General features: G+C 46.2%; 2 protein-coding genes and 2 long non-coding RNA genes across 19 annotated transcripts in view; 1 reads left to right on the top strand and 3 right to left on the bottom strand.

Annotated features, from left to right (window-relative positions):
* Positions 1–4203, bottom strand: part of Mbd1 (methyl-CpG binding domain protein 1) — a 28358-nt gene extending 24155 nt beyond the window's left edge. For 6 of the 15 annotated variants that reach the window (XM_015482382.2, XM_015482378.2, XM_048806223.1 and 3 more), the window contains exon 1: positions 4014–4199. The gene's annotated coding sequence lies outside the window, so the exon portion shown is untranslated. Of the gene's footprint in view, positions 1–4013 lie in introns of all 15 variants that reach the window. The other 9 variants (XM_048806225.1, XM_048806221.1, XM_015482379.2 and 6 more) reach the window with 4 other exon arrangements.
* Positions 4204–5120: 917 nt separating this feature from the next.
* Positions 5121–10520, bottom strand: Cxxc1 (CXXC finger protein 1). 2 transcript variants are annotated; one of them, XM_048806216.1, is made up of 15 exons: positions 10269–10520; positions 9453–9571; positions 9261–9361; positions 8742–8977; positions 8475–8651; positions 8048–8074; positions 7725–7970; positions 7441–7560; positions 7099–7283; positions 6594–6801; positions 6401–6511; positions 6211–6260; positions 5961–6057; positions 5603–5755; positions 5121–5519 (listed from the first exon to the last, which is right to left on the bottom strand). In XM_048806216.1, the coding sequence occupies exons 1-15, from the start codon at positions 10269–10271 to the stop codon at positions 5373–5375; spliced, it is 1980 nt and encodes a 659-aa protein (XP_048662173.1). In that variant the 5' UTR covers positions 10272–10520; the 3' UTR covers positions 5121–5372. The 2 variants fall into 2 exon arrangements, with proteins under 2 accessions (XP_048662173.1, XP_015337863.1); XM_015482377.2 differs by having other exon boundaries at positions 7453–7560; positions 10269–10519.
* A 190-nt stretch (positions 10521–10710) lies between these two features.
* LOC125617720 lies at positions 10711–14722 on the top strand. Its single transcript, XR_007348812.1, has 3 exons — positions 10711–11022; positions 13488–13615; positions 14246–14722. It is a non-coding gene; the product is annotated as an uncharacterized LOC125617720 (long non-coding RNA).
* LOC125617721 lies at positions 11475–19626 on the bottom strand. Its single transcript, XR_007348813.1, has 4 exons — positions 19523–19626; positions 13693–13720; positions 11917–12026; positions 11475–11535 (listed from the first exon to the last, which is right to left on the bottom strand). It is a non-coding gene; the product is annotated as an uncharacterized LOC125617721 (long non-coding RNA).
* Positions 19627–24288: the final 4662 nt, after the last annotated feature.

The raw sequence follows: 24288 nt of genomic DNA, 5'->3' as shown, positions 1-24288 counted from the left end.
GCAAATGTCCCCTCGGCCCCTCCACCCTTCACTCCTCCTGCTACATAGGCTGCCACTGCCCAACCTGCATCTCTGTGTCCTGTCCACAAGAGGGCTGGGGAAGACGGTGTAATCTGGATTCATGTGCCTTTCTCTCAGATCTTTCACAGATAGAAAAGTGGCTTGAGTCCTTTGCTTCAAGCCCCACCACATATATCAAAGAGTTCCATATCTGACTCAATCATTTGATTTGACCTTCAATGACGTCCATATGATCTTTTCTAACACCCTCCTGCATGAGAAGTTCAGGCAAGTTTGGGAACAAGCTAGAAATTATGTTGATGAGGTACATCAGACCTTCCCTGCCCACCAGACTGGCATTGAAGCGGTCCCTGATCGGAACCCCAACTGGGATTATAATTCGCCTGGAGGAGTAACTAGTAGAAACCAATTAATTACTTGCCTCATGGCAGGACTTAAAAAGGCAGCCTATAAGGATATCAATTATAAAAACCTCCAGGAAGTCATCCAAGATAAGAATGAAAACCTTCAGCATTTTTAAATCACCTAAGGCTATATTACAATATACTAATCTGGACCCTGAGACTCCAGATGGGAGACAACTACTAATGACCTACTTTTCTCCCAGAGTTCCCCCAATATTAAGGCCGAACTAAGGTACCTCAAAAGGGGGCCCCTAACTTCCCAAGCTGAGGTTCCAGAAGTGGCCTTTAAGGTATATAATGACAGAGATGAGAAGGCCCAGAAGCAGAAATATCAGATGCTCGCTCAAGCCATCAGTCCGGCCTCAGTATCTGTTCCTGGTTCCACTTGCTCACAGAAGGGTCCCTTGGGACTGCTTGGACTGTTTTAAATGTGGTCAGATGGGTCACTGTACTCATATTATATGTCCCAAGCCTTGCAAGCCTCCAGGCCCTTGTCCTAAATGCCATTAAGAGGGACACTTGGCCATTGACTATCCCTGACTCCTTGGCAGCCCCTGGCCATCGAGCCCTTCTGGTTCCTCTTTCCAACTCTTAGGACTGGCTACAGAAGACTAACGAGTCCCAGGTCCCCATCACCCAACCATTACCATCACTCCAATGGAAACCAGGGTAATTCTGCATATTTCAGGTAGGCCTGAGTCCTCCCTCCTATACACCAGGGCTACATATTCAGTCCTCAAGGAGTTCTGGGGGCCTGCTATCAACCCTTATAGACACCTAGCCTTGTTTGCACTTTTGGCTCTCTAATTTTTACCCACTCCTTTTTGGTCATCTCACAGTGCCCTGTTCCCCTTTTGGGAAGGGACATCCTCACAAAGTTGGGGGCTATGCTTTCCTTCTCCCCTCATATATGCTTCCATCCAGACTTGCCAGCTGCTCCCCTGATCCTCACCCTTACCTTAGGACCATCCCCTATTCTGTCTGCCAGTGCTTTCCCATTACCCGCTTCCAAGGTGGACCATACTGTCTGGATATTTCAAGTCCAATTGCTTCCTACTACGAGCCCATTCACATAAGGGCTTACATTCTTTACACCCTATTGCCTTTTATCTCTACAGGTTTCTCTGATGAAAGATCCCATCTTATCTGGAAGGAGAGTGGATTCCTTACCACCAAAGGAACCTCAATTACTAATGCCCCCTTTATCTCTGATCTCCTTCAGGCCTCAAAGCTTCCCACTGCCATCAGCATCTCACATTGTAAAACCCATAAGACAGACACCTCCTTTGTGACACTAGACAACAACAATGCAGACTCTGCCCTCCAACAGCGAACTCCACCTGCAGTCCTCTGCCTTGCTAGTTCCCTAATGGATTCTTCCCCACCTGACACTCAACAGATACTTACCTTCCTTCACAACCTCTTTCACCCTAACACCACATCTTTAAAACAATTTCTCACTTCCCACCTTAAACTCTCTCCAGAAGACCTACAATTTCTTTCTACCCTCTCTGCCTCATGTGAAATTTGCCAAAAAGACAATCCCACCTCCAATCTCTGCCCACCTGCCTTCCCTTTAAACCAGGCAAGAGGACAGCTCCCTTGCTCTGATTGGCAAGTGGATTTCTCCCATATGCCCCCGTCAAGCGGTACTAATTTCTCTTGGTACTCATCAACACCTTCTCGGGATGGGTTGAGACTTTTCCTACCACAGTGTGCTCCCACAGTGGCCAGCATCCTCATTGAACACATTCTTCCTCGATTCGTCCTCAACCTCCTTGCTCCAGTCTAATAATCATCCTGAATTTACTTCCCATATTTCAAGGTCTGTAGCTAAGGCACTCAACATCTCCTGGCATTTTCATATCTCTTATCATCCTCAGTCCTCTGGAAAGGTGAAATGTACCAACTGAACCTTGAAGAACATTTTCACTAAATTATCCCTTGAATTACATTTAGATTGGACTAAACTCCTTCCCTTGGCTCTTCTTAGGTTACGGGCCCTCCCAAAGAAGCACTCAGCTTCTCCCCTTTTGAACTTCTATATAGACTGCCTATCTCCCTACTCAGCTCACCAAAATTGGGCAGCCAAGGGCAGCATTCCACCACCACTCAACTTCCATCATCATTTCAATGACATCCTAAGCCCCTACTGACAACTCAAATGCTGCCCCTTCCCAGCAGGAAGCAGTTACAGAAGATTGACATATGTTCCCGTTCCCTAAGGGGCCCAATAAACAATAAAAATGGGGGGAAATATAAGGTCCTTGCTTAGCATCTAGGCAGCCATTTTAAGGAAAAAGTTTTACTTTCCTGCCCAAAGGCGTTTCTGAGAAAGGCTCACCACTCCCGCATACCAACCCAACCCCTAACCACCCGGAACCCAAGCCTGTTTTGCCTCTCTCCACTATAGAGAGATGGCCTTTATTTGTCAGCTCTGACAAATAAACTCTCATGTGTATCTCTGCCTGGTCCCCATTTTTCATTTCCCTTACCTATCTCTCGTTTTCCTCAGTTTCCCTTCACTGTCAACCCAAGAAACTTATCCCCCACCCCGGTCATCTCCACCTGTCCTTCGTACAGAAGACACTAGCTGTCTTTGACCTAATAGTCCTTATTCTTCCTCTTATCACCCTAAGACCTGCCCCTAATACGTGCAAAGTTCAGTACAAGAGGCCCCATTTTGCTTGGTTTTAGTCGACTATTTTAGTGTTCTGAACTCCTATTCCCTGCTTCTTTAACCCACAATTTTCCAATTTCTCTTTCACTGTTTTAACTGTTCCATTTCTTCCCCACATGTGATACCTTCTTAGCCTACTATTTCAGAGTTATAACTTTCACCACAGACCTTCCCTGAGACAGACCCCAGCGCCACCATATTCTTTCCATTCCTCAGCCTGGAAGCCCCCATGTCTCCCCTTCTTCAGCACAAGAGCTCGGCAAGCGTTATTTCTTTCCTCTCTCAGGGTTCTGACCCATAGTTCCTCCCCAAGCACAAAGCAAAAACCTATGTCTCTCCTCTACAGCCAAAAAGTCATCCCTCTTCCCCTTCAACTTTCTCAACCTCCATTCTTCTCTTATCAGCCTGAGAAATTCTGACTTCTCCCAACACACACATATTCTCCACCTTTGTGTCCAGGATCATGACATCCCTGGTCAGCCTCTGACACCGCCCCCCCTTCTTTCTAGTCCTGCATGGAAGTTTTCCTCCTTCCTTTCAGTATTCCAACCCTAACATTTTTTCTTGTCATCAGGCCGAAGGCCCCTTATTTCTTCTTTTCAACGTTCTGAACCCCCATCTCTCTCTCCTTGAGAAGCCCGATATCTCCCCTTAGGCGTTCTGATCTTCCTCATTTTTCTCCGTCTTCTTTCCCAGGATCCCGACACTCCTGTCAGCATTCTGAGCCATATTTCTTCCCGTCCTCCACCTAAATCCTTCCAGACCTCCCTTTCAATACTCCGGCGCCGCCATTCCTCCACCTCCTCAGCCTGAGGACCTTTCATTCCTCCCCGGCAGGGTTCCGAGCCTCAATTCCTTCCCATTTTCCGCCTGAGCGCTCTCCATTTCCACTCCCACGGCTATCTCACCAGCTTGGCACCAGGCCGGTAGCTTCCGCCGCCCTAGGCCTGAGGACCCATGGTGAGGGTCCTGTCTGCGCGTCCCGCCTGCCCTAATTCCTCTTCCTCCTCCGAAGCAGTCTTCTCGTAAGCAGTAGCTGTCGTCTCCGCGGCCGTTCGCTGCTCCCGGAACCGGAAATCCGCCGCCTGCCCCTCGGGCTCCACCCACGACGTGACACCTGCGCGCTGCCCTGACGGCGCGTGCCCTTAGAGGGGAGACTCCCGCGCCTGCGCACTGAGGCTCCACAGCGGCGCGCGCCTTGTCGAGGATCTGCTGCGCCTGCGTACTGTCTCCAACTGCGTCAAGCGCCCGGGTCAGAGGCTAGAGGGGCCTGCTGTGGTGCCGGCGGTCCTCGCTTCCCCTGCCGGCGCATCTTACCCACGCTGCCCATCCAGGTGGCGCCTGCGCACCCCAGTTCTACCCTACGGGGGGCAGTGAACCGCTTGATTTGTGCCTGTGATCTCTTCCACAAGTAGTCCGCTGGGGAGGCGAAGCAACGGTTTGGGTTTGCGCGCTTCCTTTCCTAGGTGACACTTTCTTCACCACTCCCCGCGAACCTCTCCCCAGGGCTAGAGAGTTCTGCTTTCTCCGCCCCCGCCGACCAGCAGCTCCCTCCCCGGGAACCTGGGAAGGGGGCGGTGGCGCGCTGGGAGTGAGGGTGCGTCTCCCTCCCAAGAGCCACAGTGGGGAGAGCACTGTATGGGGTCCTGGCACAAGCACAAACAGTGGGCTCCTGATGTAAACAGGTCCTCCAGGAGGGGCTTGGGGGAGATGGCCTCTGTACGAGGCTGAACGTGCCTTTGGTCTGCTGAATGTTACTTCCACAGGGGATGGCTGCTGACTGGATACTACTGACCCAAGACTACAGGCTGACTGAGTAGGTCTTTGGGCTCAACCCTGGCAGGGCATATTCTCACAGCCCAAGGGAGCATAAAGTGTATGCCAACTGTATACTCACAGCCTACACATGTGCTGCAGCCCAGCCTGAGTACAGACATACCACCACCCATCTTATCCAGGGGTTGGGAATGCAGTTGTAACTGGAACACACATGGAGACCATCAGGAGTTATCTGATTGGTTCTTCAAAATTTTATTAACAAAACCAGGGGAGAAGGGAAGCAAGGGTGAGTAGACTCCACAGTCCCACCCAGGCACAGAAAATGGAGAGAGGGAAATTCTGAAACCCTTTAGGCAGTCAAAGGTGGATAGGCACAGGGAGAAAACTCAGGGACAATGGAAGAAACAAATAATGGAGAAATGGACAAAAGGGGATTCCGGGCCACTCCCCCAAATGGAATGCAGGGTGAGGGCTCTGAATCCGTAGGCTCAGCGGTCGGCACTGGAGCGCAGGTCGGTAGTGAGTGGGTCATGCTGGATGGTTTGGTGCAGCATCAGGGCCAGTAATCCTGCCCGGTTTGTCATGGCTGTGCGTACATTGCGCTCTTGTTCAAACAGCTCGTCCAACTTGTACCACTGCCAAGTGGGTGGAAGGTGCCATGAGAAGGGGAATCCCAAAGCCCCGCTTGACCCTAGCCACATCCATCATTGAAACCTACCACCCGTACACGCTCCAAGTCCACTTCAGCACGTCGCAGCTTCTCCCAGCAGTAATGGCGATTGCACTGGCGCTTCGGCAAGCGGCAGAAATCACCTGTGAGCTCAAAGACATCACGTACAAGGGGGCAACCGCATACCTCATCAGCTGGCACCTGCAGGAACACCAGAGTACAGATAAATAAGGATGGTGAGGAAGAAGGGAGAGTGAAAAGAGGAAAGGGCAGCGATAAGACAAGGAAAGAGAAGGGAATGGAAGTTGTCATAGAAAGGAAGAAGGGCAGCTGATGAAGGAAAATATGGAAGTGAGACATTGAGGTAGAAAGGGGCAGAATGGAGGAAACTGAGGAAAAATCTTACTTTGGGATCCCGAGAGTGCTCAGGACATAGCACCTGGAGCCGCTTACAGTATGTTTTGCTCTGAGGATTATAGACATCACAGAAGAGTCTTGTGGCCCTGGTGGTTTATAGTAGAGAGAAGGTAATGGGGAGAGAGAAGAAAAGAGGCCCACCTATCCTTGCCCCTGCCCATTTCCTGCCCTGGCTCCACATGTTCTATTTCTGAGCCCACCCTTAATCCAGCCCCAACTCTTCATGGCACCTCACTCACCCTTCAATGCGTGTGGGGTACATGGACCCAAAGGACGTCTGGCTCTCATACTGAAAGGATGAGCACAAATGGAAGGAACTGTGGGTGTGCGCTGCATGCCCTCCCAAGTCACCATCCAAACAACAAATCCATCCCCCATGGGCCCACTCATGTTCCCAAACCATCCATCCCCTCAGGTTGACACCCCAACCTTGGCATAGCAGCGCTCCATGTGGCGCAAGGCAACACGTGGGTTGATGGGGTGCCCACAGGAGACACAGAAGATCTGTAGGTCTGTGTCATCACTGTCGTTCTCATTGCTCTGCAGGATGTGAAAGGAATGATGAGATCAGGTGGGATTAGGTACTAAGCCATGTCCTAATGTATACTCCCTGCATCCTTACCTCTTCATCCTCGCGCACAGCCTGCTGCTTGGCACGAAGAATGATGGCCTCGAGCTCATGGAATCTGCGTTCCATTTCCTGAAGACGGGTGCGGGCACTCTGCTGCTCCCGGCGAATACGTTCAAGCAGCTTTTTGCCATGTTCTTCAGCAATGCAGGGGCTCTGCTGCCACTGCTGAATGCGCTGGGGAAGGATCTCATAGATGCGGCTGCAGGAGGGCAGTGGGTGGGGTATAGGCAAGGAAGATGGCAAACAGGTGGTCAAAGGATAGCAAATGGAAGGGTGATGAAATGGTGAAAGGGGAAGTAAACAGGTGAATGGCTAATGCTACATGGATGGGCAGAAAGATAGGTTAATGGATGGGCAAATGGGTATATGGATAGGTGTGAGACTGACTGACCAAATGGTAAAAAGGTACTGGTAGATACACTGAAAATTCTAGTGATGCTCTATTATGTACTTCTTACCTCCCTCCTCCCACCCCTCCATGCCAGGAAAGACTCACTTGGCAGCCAGTTTCATGCCACAGTCATCTGAGCAATACTTGGAGCCAGGCTGGGCAGCACGCACACAGCCAGGCCCCAGGCACTGCGGTAGTGATGCAGGGTCCTTAGCATCAGCTCTCTCTGGGTGTTTCCATTTGTCCTTGTGTTTCTGCTTTTGCCGATGTCTCTTGTATCTCTCCTCCTTCTGTGGTTAAGACAGGTCAGGGGGGAATCTAAGTCAGCTTCAGGTCCTGTCTCCCCCTCCATTCTAGTCTTTTCTGGCTCTTCTCCCACTTATCCCCTTATCTAATATTTCTGCCTTCCCCCCCCCCCCACCCTCTACCTTCCCACAACCATTTTACCCTCTCCATCACCTTCTTCTCAGACTTCTTCTCCCGACGCTTCACATGCTTCACTTTCACTGCTCTTTTCCGTAGGGCAGGGTCGAGGAATGGGGACTCTTCTGTGTCACTCATCCAGGGCTGCAAGCAGGGCATGCACTGACCCTCTTGCCTCATTCCTGACAGCCCTATCACCTGCTTATTTCCCAATAACCTTATATGCCCTCCACCTCCACTCTCCCCTTGGGAATCTCTCTGTTTCTAGAACTGCCATCCTCCCACCAAGGGAGGCTCCTGCTGCTCACTAGGCCATGGTCATCAAAGGCCCCTGCACAGAAGTCCTGGTACAGGTCAGGGTCCAGTGGTAGGTCTTCATCAGAAAGTGGCTCAGGTGTGGCTGTAGCCTCAGGTGGCTCCTTAACTGCTGATGATGCCACTGCCCCCTCATCTTCACGGATGCGCCCCAGCTTCTGTGATGGCTGTGGCTGCTGTTGAGTGGGTGGTGGCCGGCGGGGCCTTGGCAGGGACTCTGAAGGCGTCACCGGCGAGAGCTGCAGGGCAGAATCTCAGGACTGGCCCTGACCGCCCTGCCCGCATGCCCTGCCCCGCCCTGGGGGGCTGGACTCACCGAGGAAGGGAAGTACTTGTAGGATTCCTGTGCCGGCAGGAGGAAGGCCCAGGTCAGCCCCAGGTAGACAGAGGGTGGCCCTGCCCTAACCCTCCCCCCTAGCCTTGCTTTGCCTCCCCAGACATATCTGCCACCATTTCTCTCACCACCAGAACAGGCTTAGCCCTGCCTATTGTACTCTGACATGCCTGACCACCTGCCAACACTTGGCCCCCCCCTACCCACCAAGATTTGGTGGGGTTCACTTGCCAGCCCAGCATACCTGTTCATGCAGCATTCATGTGGACATGCTAGGCCCTTTCCCACATGTCTGGATACAATCGGGCTCCATCCCATCTGGTCCCCCATTCCTAGCCTCAAACAGCCCTGCCTGTACCTCCCAGCCATGCACCCCGACTTGACCCTGTCCAGCTCTGTCCATGCTCACCCGGGCCCGCAGCTGGCACTGGCGCAGCCGGCACTTCTGCCGGATTTTGTTGGGCCCCCCAAACTTTTTCATGTCTCGGCAGAAGTCACAGTGGCCACAGTCCTCAGTGCGCCGGCATGCTTCACACTCCCCGCACATTCGAGCTGACCTTTTGATCTGCTGCTGCTGCTGGTGATGCTAGGAGACAGTGCCCAGAATAGAAATCAGGAACCTAGAAACAGCTATGATGGAACCACTGTACCCATCCTAACCACTGCAGCCACTCACCTGGCTGGGTGTGGCCACCAAGGGCTGTGGAGAAGATTTATGGGGCGAAGCAGAGCCCCGAGCAAGCATGGCCCCAACCCCTGTCCCGGACCCTGCCCGGCGCTGCAGGTCTGGATCTGGGACAGGTCTCTTGCGCCCTCCACCCTCATCCCGGGGCTCACTGCCGTCCCGTTCATTGCCTTCCCGCTCTCGAGACTTTTTGTGCCGATAGCGAATCTCCAGCTTAGGGTCCTTCTCTGTGGGACAGAAGGTTGGGCCAAGATGGATTAACAAGGAGTTAATCCTCTTTCTAGAACCATCCAATGTACCTGCTCTGCCCTCCTACTTGAGGGCAGAGCTGCCCCTTCCTGTGGAATCCTCTATTACTGCTCTCAATGAGGCCTGCATTCCAGCTCAGCACAGACCAAGAGTCACTATGCCTACAGCCATATACCACGACTGCCCATGAGCCTCCAGTCATGGTTCTTCCTCCTCCCTCAATGCCCAGCCTGCATTCCCTGTCCATCCCGCCCTCCTCACCTCGGCATTCCCGACAGTACCACTCCCGGATGGCCTTGGCCATCTTCTCAGTGATCCGGATGCAGTCCCCATGGAACCACTCATTGCAGTTGTCACACCCGCTACAAAGATGGGCAGAGATGTGAGGGGCATGCCCTGACAGCCGCCCCTACTTCGCCAGGGCTCTGCCCCACCCACCTCTCCCTAGCTCACATCATGAAGCAGTTGATGTCCGGTTTGCGGCAGATACAGTAGATGGGCGCATTTTCCCCATTCTCCGACTTGCTGTCTTCTCCTGCGTCTGGAGGCTCTGGGTCTGAACCATCTCCCTCCTGTGGGGCACCCCCATTGTGGCAACTCCCAGCCCCGGGCCAGTGGCTCATCCCCCATTACAGCTCCATCCCGGCTCACCTCAGATCCCCACTCTGCCTAGGCTTCCTCCTGAGAGCTCTCCGCGGGGTTCCACAGACCCCCATCACTCAACCCGACACCCCGCTGCTCTGCTGATACGTCTCGTCACTCAGCCCCAGACCTCCCCTCAGTCACCCACTGACAGTCGCACATCATCTTATCCGCATTTCCCTAACAGCTCCTCACAAACACCCTCTCACTCGCCAACAAACTGCCCCCACCAGGGGTCTTCGCGGAACTCCATTCCGAGCTCTCCACAGACTCCGCAATAGCTCAGCGGCAGGCTTGGCGTCGCGGTCCCCAGCCCCGCTCACAGTTTCCACGTACTCCTGACAGACCGTCCGACCGGCTCACCACAAGCTCCTACCCCTCTGCCCAAGGAGCCCCGCCTCACGGTTTCCCACGGAACTGCCATTTGGAGTCCCCACTAAACTTCCACTACGGACCCCCGTGATGCCTCATCACAGAACTCCCAGGTGATTCACCCCGCACCCCACCTTTCGGCCCACAGTCTCGCGGTTACTGCTCACCACAGAACCCCAATGCGTCTACCAGGGACCACCAGTTCCAGCACCACCGACCTGGGCCGCCGAACCCCTCCCTCGACCCAGTACTCACCATGTTTCCGCTGCCGGCGCAGCCCCTCGTGACTCCAGTTAGCGACCAGCGAACCTGTACAAAACCGGCGGCGGCGTCGGCGGCGTCCGCGGCGGTTGCAAAGGCGCCCACCGCTACTTCCGCTACAGTCGCGCCTCCCGGGCACCGTACTCTTATTGCGCACGACCAGTGCGACGGCTCAGTAGCAAACGAGTAAGTCGCCCTCCCAGAGCTCCTGAAACTCCCTCAAGCGCCGCCATCTTGGCTGTCGAGTCCGTACGGCAGCCGAGTCCGTACGTTCGCGGGAAACATGGCCGCGCCTATGTGAGGCTTTCCGGAGGGCGTCGCCACCTTCTCCGTCGAGTCCGTACGGCGGACTCTTGGAATTACTCGACGTTATAAGCAATATGGCCACATCTACTTTGTGATTTCCATTCAGACGCCGACTTCTTGGAATCTGACTCCGTAAGGGACCCGACTCCGTACGTTCCCAGACGATATATGCCGGCGTCCTGGTCGGAGTTTCGCGGAGGGGGATGCCATCGTGGCTGTCAATTCCGAACATCGACCGACTCTCCTGCCCGTCTGTTTACAGATACACACAGCTGCCTCCTGCGAACTACTGCTTGGATCAAGTCCCGTTCAGTTCCCCTTCCACGTATGGCAGTGGGGCGCCGGCAGACTCTGTGCCTTGCCTGGGCGAAGCAAACCGGGATCCCCAGGTGTCTCCGACTTCACCTGCCTTCACCCGCTCTCACTCCTGGCTGTTAACCAGGTTTGTCTGGCACGGCTCCACATTTATTTATAAATAATTCTTAAACTAATTTCAAATTTCGTTTTAGTTGTATAAGCGGCACAATAGCCTACCAGTATAGCACACCTTACGCAGCCATTTCTTGGTTTTGAACATTTAGAACTGAAGACATAACTAAAAGGGGCCTCTGAAGACTGCTGTCAGCCCTGGAGAACATGGGCTGACAGCAGTCGGGTCCTCCGGGATTCCAGCCTCAAGATCTAGTTAATTTAAACTTTTAACCGTTTCAACTTAGGCGCTGACACCATTGGAGTAATAAATTACGTGGAAATGAACTTTCATGCGTATCACCGCTTCTTTCAATGAAAGTTTAATATAAATTAACAACAAGTTGCTGCAACTTTTTTTAAAAAAATAAATAAACCGGGCTGGGGTTGTGGCTCGGCGGTAGAGCGCTAGCCTAGCAGGGCGGGGCCTGGGTTCCATCCTCAGCACCACATAAAAATAAAGGCATTGTGTTGTGTCCATCTACACCTAAAAAATAAATATTAAAAAAAATCTATAAAACCAGATCTCTCGTTGCCATTCATGAGTCCCTTATTCTGGGCAACTAGAATCCTTGTCTCCTGGGTAGCCATCCTCATTCTCAAATAAACCCCTCTTCTTACACACTCTTGTGAAATTCTGTTTTAGGTGACAAAACATTTCCAAATATTATTGTAAATAAAATTGCAATGAAGATTTGTGTGTGCGCACGTGGGCACACGCACTGTGTGAGCACTATGTGGGAGTGAGACAACACACGCACACACTCTGGGATTGAACCCAGGAGCTTTAGAGCTACATCCCCAGCCCTTTTTATTTTTATTTTGACACAGGATCTTGCTAAGTTACCCAGGCAGCCCTCCAACTTACGATCCTCTTGCCCCAGACTCCTGAGTTTCTGGGATAACAGGCCTGTGCCACTGTGTGCTGTGCCAGGAACGTTCTTCAGCACTTATGATCATGTTTATTCTGATTATTTCCTTAAAGATTATGAAAATAAATGGAAAAATTATCATGAAAGTAAAACCAAGGGAAAATCTGAATAAACTCTCTAGCTTTGTTTATAGTTACTTGCTAAACAACAATTATCAATTACTTGATAAACACCAATTTTAGAAGTGACTTAAACAATATGTTCTCATTAACATTTCTATAGATAAACCCTCTGATATTTTGGTCAGGTAGTAATGGTTGTTTAAGTTGTTTTCAGAAACTTGGAGGCCACTGTTTTCTAAAACTGGTTGAACCACTGACCCTTTACTTGGGCCTGCACAAGTGTCCACTGGGTAACATTTTGCAGAATGACATATGCATGTCCCAAACTGCTGCCTGGAATGTGAACTTTGGTTACCTCTGATATTGTACATGGACGCACTGTATGATGAAATTAGAACTGATACTACAGCACTAGTATTCACAAAAAGAAAGAGCTCAATTATAGGTTGGCCGACCAGGAGACACAAGGCACACACTCAAATCTACACCCCCATCAGCCAGTGAAGAGGATTTTTAAGGGTTTGGGGAATTAAGGGGGCCACTAATGCCTTGGGTCTAGATTGAGCACAGTGTCTTTTTCTTGGGTTTTACTAGTTTAGTTCTAGGTTGTGATTTTTATGGTCAGAGCCACTTGCTATTGATTTTGGTTCATGTAGCTCCCAGTTTTGAATCTAAGTTTCCATTGGTTTGGGCTCTTAGTCCTGTCTAGCTCAGGAGACATCCTTAAGTCAGACTTGAAGATGACTCTTAGGATACCATGTTCTGGAAAACCACAACAGTTAGGAATCAGGAAGTTACCATTGAAGTATGGAGCAGGAAGTCGTGGCCTATCAACCAAGGGCTGTGATAAAGGCCGGGAAATGCTCAAAAATTAGACTGAGATCTTCATAAACAAATTCTTATTGTTTCTCAAATGCACTGGCAGACAGGTTATTCAACAATGTTTTCGGTGGCCTGATAAATCTGTTTATGGTTATTATGCCTGGTTGGAAAATTCTGGTATTAAACACCTGGCAGATGACAGTAACAGTCTACTGAATTATTGTCATGGTTGCATGTGGGTTATCATGCATAGAATCCTAGTGGATAGAAACATCTGATGTCTGGGAATGACCAATGGACATTTTCTCTGGTCAATTGCCTAGGGACAGTGTGAATTTCTATCCTGCTCTGCCATGGCCCACACAGCACCTGAGATGGGTGTGATCTGCCAAGATGGCAATCAATCTGCTGACTGCAAGACAGCAGGAAGCAAAACTCTGCCCTTGAAACCTTATCCCTGCTTTTGAGGTACCCCCTTAAGTAAACCACTGGAGCCATCTTTTCTTTGTCTAGTTCCAGTACGCACGTGGAGTAGATTTATCAGGGGCTCTGATTTATGTAAATATATTTCTGATTATTTGTATTTTGTTCATCACTAATTAATTTAGACTTTAAGTTTCCAGGTGGCTTACACCCTCCTTGACAGGAAGAAGATATCCCCCACCCTCCTACCCCCACCCCCTGTGAGCTGGCCTTTGCTCCTTTCACAATGACACCCTAAACATGAAGCTGGCCCAGGAGGAGATTCAAAGTAAGTAGATTCTCTGGTAAATGGGGCCTGATCACCCCCAGACACAGAAGATAGAAATTAAGGTAAGCTATACCCACCTCAAAGTAATAGATGATGCACCGCAATCTAGAAAGAGAATAGAGAGGTGGGAAAGTTCATTTTGATACTCTGATATAAAACCGGAGCAAAACTCTTCCAGAAAAAAAGGGCTATCCACTTAAAATCCTTATTAAAATAGAATTTAGGAGGAAAGAACCCATTTTCTACTGTTTCAGTAGTGCTTGAACAATTTAAATTGAGCAGACAAATTCTCCTCTGCAGTCCCTCCCACTGCATCCTTACAGAACTCTACATAGAGCAATTTAACTTAAAGGCATAACCCAGCTGAATTCTAATCATTTTAGAATTAATTCTAACTCTAATCATTTATATCTGAGGCTGGCTTTGAACTTGCAATCTTCCTACCTCAGCCTCCTGAGCCACTGGGATTACAAGTGTGGGCCACTGCGTCAGGAAGCTGTTAGGTTTTTAAGATCATAAAAATGTGATTTTGACCAAATAACATATAAATCAAATAGAGATAAATGTGTGTGGACCAAATCTGCAGGGAAGCCCATTGAATACTAAAATGTGGTATTTGGGAACTTCCAGTGGCAGTCTTGATGGTAAGATCACCCACACCTATGAGTCCTATTCAGCTCTGCCAGATCCCACACAGCACTGGACAAGAGGTGAATGCTGCAGCCACAGAGCCTCTCAGAGATGGGTATAGCCTTCCAAGATGCCAGTCAACCTGTTAACTACAAGACATTATAAAGCAAGACTTTACCCCTGAAACCTTATCCCTGCCTTTGATATACCTCCTTAAATAAGCCACTGGAGCCATTTTCTAATTGTTCAGCTCCATCTCCTATGTGGGCTGGATATATAAGGCGCTCTGCTTTTGAAACCTATTCTTTGACTCTGCCTCTTATTTCTTCATTAACTATTGCAGATTGTATTTTCTGAGGTGGCTTATCCCCTCCTGCACAGGAAAAATTACCCTGGTGAGGCACTGGTTGCCTTGTGATAGATAAATGTTTGTAAATGTACACAGTAACAAAAATAATTATTTTTACACTGTTTAAAGGTTTCCTCTAATCTGTTCAGTAACTAAACTTATAAGACAGATATCCATAATCTAATGGATATTAATTAAATATCTAGATCATTTCCAAATAAGATGAAATATTAGTGTATTAGTTAATAAACATATGTTCAAGCATTTTTACTTTTGGCTTCATAAAGTTTGTAGGGAGGGGCTGGGGATGTGGCTCAAGCAGTAGCGCACTCCCCTGGCATGCGTGCGGCCCGGGTTCGATCCTCAGCACTACATACAAAACAAAGATGTTGTGTCCGCCAAAAACTAAAAAAAAATAAATAAATATTAAAATTCTCTCTCTCTCTCTCTCTCTCTCTCTCTCTCTCTCTCTTAAAAAGAAGAGTGCACATTAAAAAAATAATAATAAAGTTTGTAGGGAAAATATGAGTCTGTTAATAGTTATGTATCTCTCCACGAGGAACACATTTCTAGAAACTAAGAAATGGTATTAAATCTGTAGAGTGGTGTTTCACAATTGTTAACCGTCATAATTCTAACATAAGGTAACTGAAACTAGAAATTAGAAGGGAAATGACTCTGAATGCAAGGAAAGTAAGGCATCTTTCAGGAAGAAGTTTATGAAATATGAGGATATGTTTTTGTTGAGGGAAAAAGAATGTGATTTTAACCTAAAAATTGGTTGTTCCAATGTTAGTGAGAACAAAAATGTCCAAAGACTATAAAGATTATGATTTTTCTAAAAATTGAGTAATGACATAAAATAGTACAGAGACATAATCCCCTGTGCTCAAATGTAGACTTGGAGTATTGATTAGTTCTTTTTAAAAAATATTTTAGTTGTAGATGGACCCAATAGCTTTATTTATTTTTTAATGTTGTGCTGAGAAGTGAACCCAGTACCTCACATATTTAGGCAAGTACTCTACCATTGGGCTACAACCTCAGCCCTTGATTTGTTCCTTTTTTTTTCTTTTTTTTTTTTTTTTTGGTACCAGGGATTGAACTACTCAGGGGCACTCAACCACTAAGCTACAACCCCAGCCCTATTTTGTATTTTTATTTAGAGAAAGGTTCTCACTGAGTTGCTTAGCACCTCACTGTTGCTGAGGCTGGCTTTGAATTCACGATCCTTCTGCCTCAGCATCCCGAGCTACTGGGATCATAGGCATGCACCACCCCACCTGGCTCTGAATTGCAATTCCTAAGACCTCAAATATCTTCTCTTAGTTTGACAATTTCTGGGATTGAAGTGATTGACAAGATAAAACTCTAGAAGTAGGATTATTTTATAGTTGAGAAGAGATTTCTTAAGACAGTTCATAAAAATATATTTCTAACAGTATTATATGAAGGTTTTCAGGTCAGTTTCCTGACTAGTTTCTTAGATTAGTGCAAACTCTTGAAATCATGCACCCCTTCCAGTAAAAGAGTGATGGCATCCACAGCCACTTATAAATAGTATACACTTATTACCGTACTAATATAGTGCAAAAATCAGAAACCACATAAAAAAGAAATATTTAACGGGATGATATTATGGTTTAGATCTTAAATATACCTCAAAAGTCCCACATGCTAAAGGCTTGATTGCCTCTTGGGAAGTGGTAGACCTTTAGGAGATGGGGCCTAGGAAGGGAGTAATTTATTAGGGGTGTGAACTTGAAAGGGACATTGGGACCCCAGCCCCTTCCTCCTTCTCTCTCTCTCTCTCTCTCTCTCTCTCTTCCTCTCATTCTCTTCTTCCCAGCCTCCATGAAATGAGAAAATTTTCTCTACCACATGCTCCCCATGTAGATGAGCTAAAAATAATATAAGCCAGATGTAGTGGCTGAAATTATTATTATTATTATTATTAATCCTGTATTATTATTACAGGATTATACCTGTAATCCCAGAATTTGGGAAGCTGAGGCAGGAGGATCACAAATTCAAGGCTAATCTGGGCAATTTAATGAAATCCTGTCTGAAAATATAAAATAATGGCAGTAGCAGAGCTGTCCAGTACTGCCAAAACACACAAACAAATTTAAAAAAAAAAAAAACTATCTCTAACATTTCCTTAAAATCCAGGTACCATCTTAGCTAGTACTCTTAGGGAGCTCCTGATTTCCACTAACGGTGCTCACTTTCATCTGTGTGCAGACATCAGGAGGAAAACAAAGAATAGTAAATGTTTTATCAAAAAATAGACACTTGTGACTGTAAATCTAGCTTAAGATAACAGTACTAATCATAATTTTAAAGCCTTATATTTGCCTAGTTCTTTATAGTTTGCAAGATACTTTCAAACATAGCACTTTATTTGATTCTAAGTAGCTTATAAGGTAAATGGAGCAGCAGAATTGCTATTCTTACTTTACAGTGAAAGCAGGTGAGGCTCAAGCAGCCCAAATCCCTTGCCAGAGCATGCAGTAAATAATAATGAACCAAATTTTAATAGTTAAGCCTTCATACTGTGAGTATTGGGCTGTGGACTGCAATCCACACATGGACTCTGAGAATCCCGAATGGGAGATACTTGGTAAAAAGGCTAATGGAGCAGTCATGGAATGGAATAGGTTCTGAAAACTGAGGGTCACAGTAAACCTGAGTAAGGAAATGGATTTGAAGTCCAGGTAGTCAGAGATCAGGATCAGAATCTTAAGCAGGGAAACAAGTAACACAAAATTAGAAACTATGTACAAAGCCTCAGAAGAAGTAGGGACCATAGCAACAGGAAAGGTAAGCCCAACTCTACCAAAAACTCCTCAGGAGGGAGATAGAAAACTTCCAGGTACTTATCGCAAACAACAAGGCTTAGATAAATACCTAAAATTCAGTTACAGAATGAAGTTTAATGCTTCAATTCTAATTGTCCAGCAAGTACGACAAAATCAGAACTAGAGTCATTCACTGATGCATGTATTAACAAAACTTACCCCATCCTGCTAAAAGTACAACTGATGAACTGATTAAGAGTGAATTTGGACTGGGGTTGTAGCTCAGTGGTAGAGTGCTTGCCTAGCATGAGGGAGGCACTGGGTTTGATATTCAGTACCACATAAAAATAAATAAAATATTGTATCCATCTAAACTAAAAACAAATTTAAAGAGTGAATCTACTGCATATTAATGTTTCCAAAACCCTTTTAGTCTAATTACTTGGATTCTGTATATATTTTTGTTAGATTTCAATTTTTTTATTATTAGTTGTTCAAAACATTACAAAGCTCTTGACTTATCATATTTCATACATTTGATTCAAGCGGATTATGAACTCCCATTTTTACCCCTAGATTTCAATTTTTGCTTGTTGATAAAACCCTGTGTTTCATATCTTCTAACATTTAATTTTGTTTTTCCAATGATATTAGGGCTGGAATTAGGGACTGTCACATGCTAGGCAAGTGCTCTACTACAGAGTTACTTCCCCAATCCCTAGTCCTTTTTCTTTTTTCTTTTGAAATAGGGTCTCACTGAGTTGCCCAGGCTGGCCTCAAACTTGTGATTCTCCTGCCTCAGACTTCCAAGTAATTAGGACTACAGGCCTGTGCCACCAGGCAACATTTAATATTTTGATTTTTAAATCTCTTTCCTTCTTTAAATTCCTTTCATGTGAAGTACTAATTTTAGTATATTGACAGTTCATGGAGCACGAGAAAAAACAAAGAAATTAAACTGTTGCCTGGTTTTCAGGAGAGTCAAAATGGTTTTTTTCATCTCTTAGGAAGAAATGAGAGCAGGGAATTCACATTCTCTTTTGGTAGTTTTTTAGTTCCGGGATACATCCAGAGGGGAGCAGTCTGGACTCCCGACAGCAAGAGACAGAGAATCTTTGATTCTTGACAACAGATTGTTGACTGAGGCTAGTGACAGGTGGGGTTGAGAAGAGGGCAGAGCCTTGGAGTGAAGGTGGAGCTTGAAGAGGGGACTGGGCCTGTGGCAGTGAAGGAAAGGCCCCAGTTGCCGGGTCAGATTTGACTTTGAGCTGTGAACTACCTACCTGAGCTGGCTGGTGCCCGAGTGACATAAATTCTATGGCCCTGCTACCTTCCCTTTTTATAGGACAGCCCCCACGAGGCCCTCAGTCCCTGGCTCTGAAGACACGGGGATATTTGGGGATGCCTCTGTGTTCTCTTTCCTCCCATCCCAGCCTGGTTTTAGAAGGGCCTTTCAAACTTGATATGAAGAACAAGAGACAGAAAAGATGAAAAGCCACCAGTAGGGACTCCAAAATGGTATTTAGAGAGACTGGATTAAAGAAATCATAAAATCGTGAAATAGAACACAGTGCTAACTCCAAAGGACAGTTCCAGGGATACTCCTGATTTGAGGAGATTTCTATTTATTAACTATGACCCGCATGCATATTCATCACAAAATCTGCAGCCTGTCTGCTGAAAAAGAAGAAAGCCCCCACCCCCCATGAAGTCGCTACTTCCAGAGTAAACAAAGAGACAAATTACTGGATAAAATCGGGGAGAGGGGATGGATCTGGAGTTAACAGGTCAATGTCTTTAGAAGAGGAGCCCCTCCTCTTTTGAGATGTAACAGGAGAAAGGAAATGGAATGGAGATCTCCAGACCACAAAAGGTATTTCAGAGACCTAATTTACATACTAAAGCTAGACACTGGAGGCTGTAACTAGGAGGTAGTGTAGGGGAACGGGCAATTCTTAAACTCATTTAATCTTGTGTCAAATACCCTTAGGCCAGAGCATGCGCCTCTCTGAGAGGGAGCTCGGACAAGGGTCTAGTTTGCCGGGCGGGGGTCTGGGGCAGAGGGAAGCCAGAGAACTCTCAGGGTCTGGCACACTGTCCGACTCCCACGCTGACCGTGGTTACCACCTTGGGAGTGGGGCTTGTCACCTTCCACCGCAGGTCGTCCAACGGCCGTTTGTAGCTTTCGGAGTTGTGATTGTAACTAAGAAAGGAAAAGCGGATGCAAGAGACCGGAAGCGGGCTCTGTCACCATGGGAACCGAAGACGCTAGTTTCGCAACTTCCTTCCGGGGCTGAGTTGCTGAGTGTACCTAGTCTCACCGCTAGTCAAGCCCTCTCACCTAGGCTTAAACCAGGAAAAGTGGAGACTTCAGGAAATAAATGGTGGTGACTGCTACACCCTTTCTCACGACAAACTGACCACGCTCTTGGAGAGAGTATGTGAAATAAAACAATTCCAGTAATTTAAAACGTACTACCAATGACAGAGGATTGCAAATGTCAAAAAAAGAAAAAAAAAACTGACACAGTCTTGAAAGGATCGTGGGAGATTGTCCTCCAAGGGAATTATTGAACTAAATTCTGATATCTGATTGAAATTGTTCACAACATAAAAGGGATCTGTAGGCTGAAGGATATTAAAAGTGTCAAATAGCATGTGCTATTGGCAGTGTGGGAAAGGCGGGCCACGAATATGACACGGCTACTTTGGGGGATAAACGGCATGGCGAGAGCACTCCGGGCTGGGGATGGGAAGGTAGGCCGGGGCCTGGACAACGGTGCTTTTCCTAGGCATTCTTAAAAAAGTGACAAGGAGTCTGCTTTTGTCAGTGACATTGGGTCCTACCACAATCACCACACTCCCCCATGTCCTCCATTCCACATCTAGGCCATTTCTTATCTGGTTCCCCTGGGCTCTCTCTCGTGTGTGTCCCCTCCTTTCTCCTGGAAATTGAAATTCAGGGGTGCTTTATCACTGAGCCATATTCCCCAGTCCTTTACTTATTTATTTATTTTTAAATTTTGATTCAGAGTCTACTAAATTGCTGAGGTTGGCCTCGAACTTTCGATCCTCTTGCTTCAGCTGGGATTAAGGGTGTGAGACAGCTCACCAGGTTTTAACCCTACTTCCCTAAGCAGTAAATCCAAACATGGTGGTTCATAAGAGGGTGTTGTCTATTCCAAATCTCTCATGAACATCTGTGAGGCAGGCCAGGTGGAAGAGAAGGATGAGCTAAATAAAGCCAGGACAGTACAACAGATGGCAGCCCAGGTAGTCCAGTCAGACCATTCTGGGGAATACATAAATTGGCAATGGAATGTGCAGGTATAATGGATTCACTACACATAGTGAACCCCAGTCCTACTTCAGGACTGCAGGTGTATTTCTCCAGCTGCAGATGGTGTTGCTAGCAGAACTTTTTCGTTGTTAGCCTTATTCTGAGTTGCCTAGACTAAAGAAAGGTCACACCCTTCCTGGACAGCTCACATCCAGGGATTCATTAATGATACAGGGAATTAAGCTTTCCTTTCCTGATTGTCCTAATTCCAGACAATTCTGACAGGTTATCCCAGCAGCAGGGGTTCCCTGTGTACTGGCTGGGGATTTCAAGGCAGTTCCAAGCTCTATGCACCCAATTTTGCTTTCTTCCACTGCTATGATTTCATGAACAAAAATAATTTTTTTTCATCATGAAATGGCTATTTGTATTTTTACTCATCTTTTCTTTCCACAGGAACAGCGATCCATTTGTGGTTGGTTTTAAGTCCCTTTTTTTTTTTTTTTTTACTGTCTCTGGTTTCTAATGAAAAACCTGTTTTTCAATCATTCCTCCCAATGTGCACTGTTTTCCTCTAGCTGCTTTCAATATTATTTTAGTTTAATTACAATGTTTTGGGCCATTATTTTCTTTGGGTTTATCTTTGAAACTTATTTGGGGTTTATTACCTTCTAGAATATATAAGCTTATATTTTTTCACTAAGTTTGAGAAGTTCTAGTCATTTTGCTTCAAATATTTTTATCTGCACCAATCTCATTCTCTTCTGAGATCTCAATGACATGAGAGTTGAACTTCTTATATAGCCACCAAAGATTTCCAAGTCCCTTTTCATTGCTTTTCGATCTTTATCCCTCCCCTTTGCAGACTGTATGGTTTCTGTTTATCTATTTTTAAGTCCCTTAACTCCCTCCCCTGTCATCTCCTTTTTGCTACTGAATTAAACCAGTGGCTCAGTTTTGCCTTCATTCAATTTTCATATTTTTCAATTCTGACATTTCCATATGAGTTTTTCCCATGGTTTCAATTTCTTTGTGGAGAGTTTCTATTTTTTCATTCATTTTATTTTATTTTATTTCTCCTCCAGTACTGGGGATTAAACCAGGTATGCTCTACCATGGAACTACACCCTAAGCCCCTTAATTTCTTATTTTGAGACAGGGTCTTACTAAGTTTCTAAGTCTGGCCTTGAATTTGCAATTGATCCTCCTGCCTCAGACTCCTGAGTAACTAGGATTACAGAGAGCCCAACTTTCCATTCATTTTAAGAGTATTCACCTTTATGTTATAGAAAATGGTTGTATGAAAGCTTTAAGATCTTGTATGATAATTCAGGATTTAAATTTTTATGGCCAGTTAGGGGTTGGGGTTGTGGCTCAGTGGTAGAGTGCTTGCCTAGCATGCATGAGGCACTGGGTTCGATCCTCAGCACCACATAAACGTAAAATAAAGATATTGTGTCCACCTAAAACTTAAAAATAAATTTAAAAAAAATTTTTATGGCCAATGTAAAGAAAAATTAGTGAAATAACTTTGCAGAAAAGTCACATTTTTGTGGCTATCTCTAGTAAAGGTTTTTGTTTGTTTGTTTGTTTTTGGTACTGGGGATTGAACTCAGGGGCACTTGACCACTGAGCCACATCTCAGCCCTATTTTGTATTTTATTTAGAGACAAGGTCTCACTGAGTTGCTTAGTGCCTTGCTTTTGCTGTGGCTGGTTTTGAACTCGTAATCTTCCTGTCTCAGCCTCCTGATCTGCTGGGATTACAGGCATGCACCACCACACCCGGCTTGTAGTAGAGTTTAATGACGATAATAATAATCACATGAGAAGCACACAATTCTGCAATACTTCATGTTTTATAAGTACTTACACATAAACGTAATAATAATAATCATTGTTATAATTTTGGTACTGCAGATTGAACACAGGGGTACTTACCACAGAACTGCATCCCCAGTCCTTTTTTAATTTTTAATTTTTTAATTGCTGAGGGTTTTGCTAAGTTGCTGAGACTGGCCTTGAAATAGTAATCCTCCTACCTCAGCTTCCTCAGTCACTGGGATTACAGGCATTTGCCATCAGATGTGCAGTTTACACATAAACATTCTTATTGGATCTATTAGGTAGACAGAAGAAAGGTAATATTCATTTGCAGTTAAAGCAGTTGAGATTCAAGGAGCCTAAGTGATTTGCCAAGCTACAAAGTCAGAAGTAATATTGGATATTAGTAAAAAAAAAAAACTTCCTACTATGAATACTGATCCTTGAGCTAAAATTAGGGCATAGGCCCAGGGAACTTCAAGATGGGAGAAATTCGATGAAAAGCTGATGGAGAAGCCATAGCACTGAGCTGGGCATGGTGAAGAAAAGGGTTCCAAAGGCTAAGGGTCTCAGTGGATCTGGGTCAAGACACATTAAATACACAATTAATCAAGTTCTAAAGTTTAGTATTGCAGGCTGGGAATAAGGAAAACAGAGCTAGGGACTCTCAGAATGGCACCTCAGGACAAGTGGGTACCATAGCAGCAAGAGAGAACACAAATCTACCAAAGATTTCTAGACAAAGACTCTCAAGATACTCCATGCCAACAGTAAGACCAAAGCTAATATCTAAAATTCATTTACTAAATCATACTTTGGTTCTTCCATTCTACCTTGGAGTTGAACACAGAATGCTAGAGAACAGACAAAGTTCACATTTGTGTATGTTCAGTGATTCACTAGGGACATAAAAGACTCACCAAATAGTCATATCATGGCAAAGAGTTGTTAAAATGAAAATATATAAGGCAAAACCAGAAATGGTAAAAGAAGCATGGGTCAGTCTGCAAGATACCAGACATATATTTCCAAAAGTCCTCTCTCAGTGGAGTTGTGCAGGTCAGACTTTATCCTCCAGCACCTATGTAACAACTAGTGTGAAGTGTTTCTCGACCTCATTAGAAACTCATTCTCCAAGGCTTTTATGTACCAAAATTCTAGAAAACCATACATAAGGCAGATGTTCAGCATAAACCATATTGTTTGCCTAGCAAACCACCCTTAATCCTTCAGAGGAAATTTTATGTCAGTGTAGGGACCTGTTTACCACCCAAGTTCCTAGATATGGGCCAAAAGTCAACTTTGCAGGCAGGCCTTTCTAAAGATAGCAGTCTCCTAACTTTCTCCCCTGACTTTCTCCTCCTTTTGGGCTTGTTTCCTCTAAGCTCCAAGTAGGAAGTAGGCCTGCTCCTTGGGTTTGCTGGTAGGTTTTCCTCCTACAGTTGATCCACATACAAGCCCTGCAACCAGTCTAGCCCCTTCCAGCCCCTAGTAGATCAGGGTTGTTGAGTCCTACAGTCTGCAGAAGCCTTCAGTCTACTGCGTTCTAGCTCCAGATATATTATATATATTTGTTGTTTTGTTTTGTTTTTGTTTGTTTATGTGGTGCTGAGGATCGAACCCAGAGCCTCACACATGCAAGGCAGGCACTCTACCACTGAGCCACAACCCCAGCCTTAGCCCCAGGTTTTTAAGGTCCTTGGAGCTAGAGAAGAGGGAGCAGTTCTGTATGTCGGTTGAGGTTTGCTATGTGTAGAATGGAGCATCACAAAACCATTCTCCTACTATTT

Source organism: Marmota marmota, unplaced genomic scaffold (genome assembly GCF_001458135.2).
Source record: "Marmota marmota marmota unplaced genomic scaffold, marMar, whole genome shotgun sequence".
In the NCBI taxonomy this organism is placed as follows: domain Eukaryota; kingdom Metazoa; phylum Chordata; class Mammalia; order Rodentia; family Sciuridae; genus Marmota; species Marmota marmota.
Note: the sequence above shows the minus strand (reverse complement) of the source record. Positions and strands in the feature narration are given on the sequence as shown.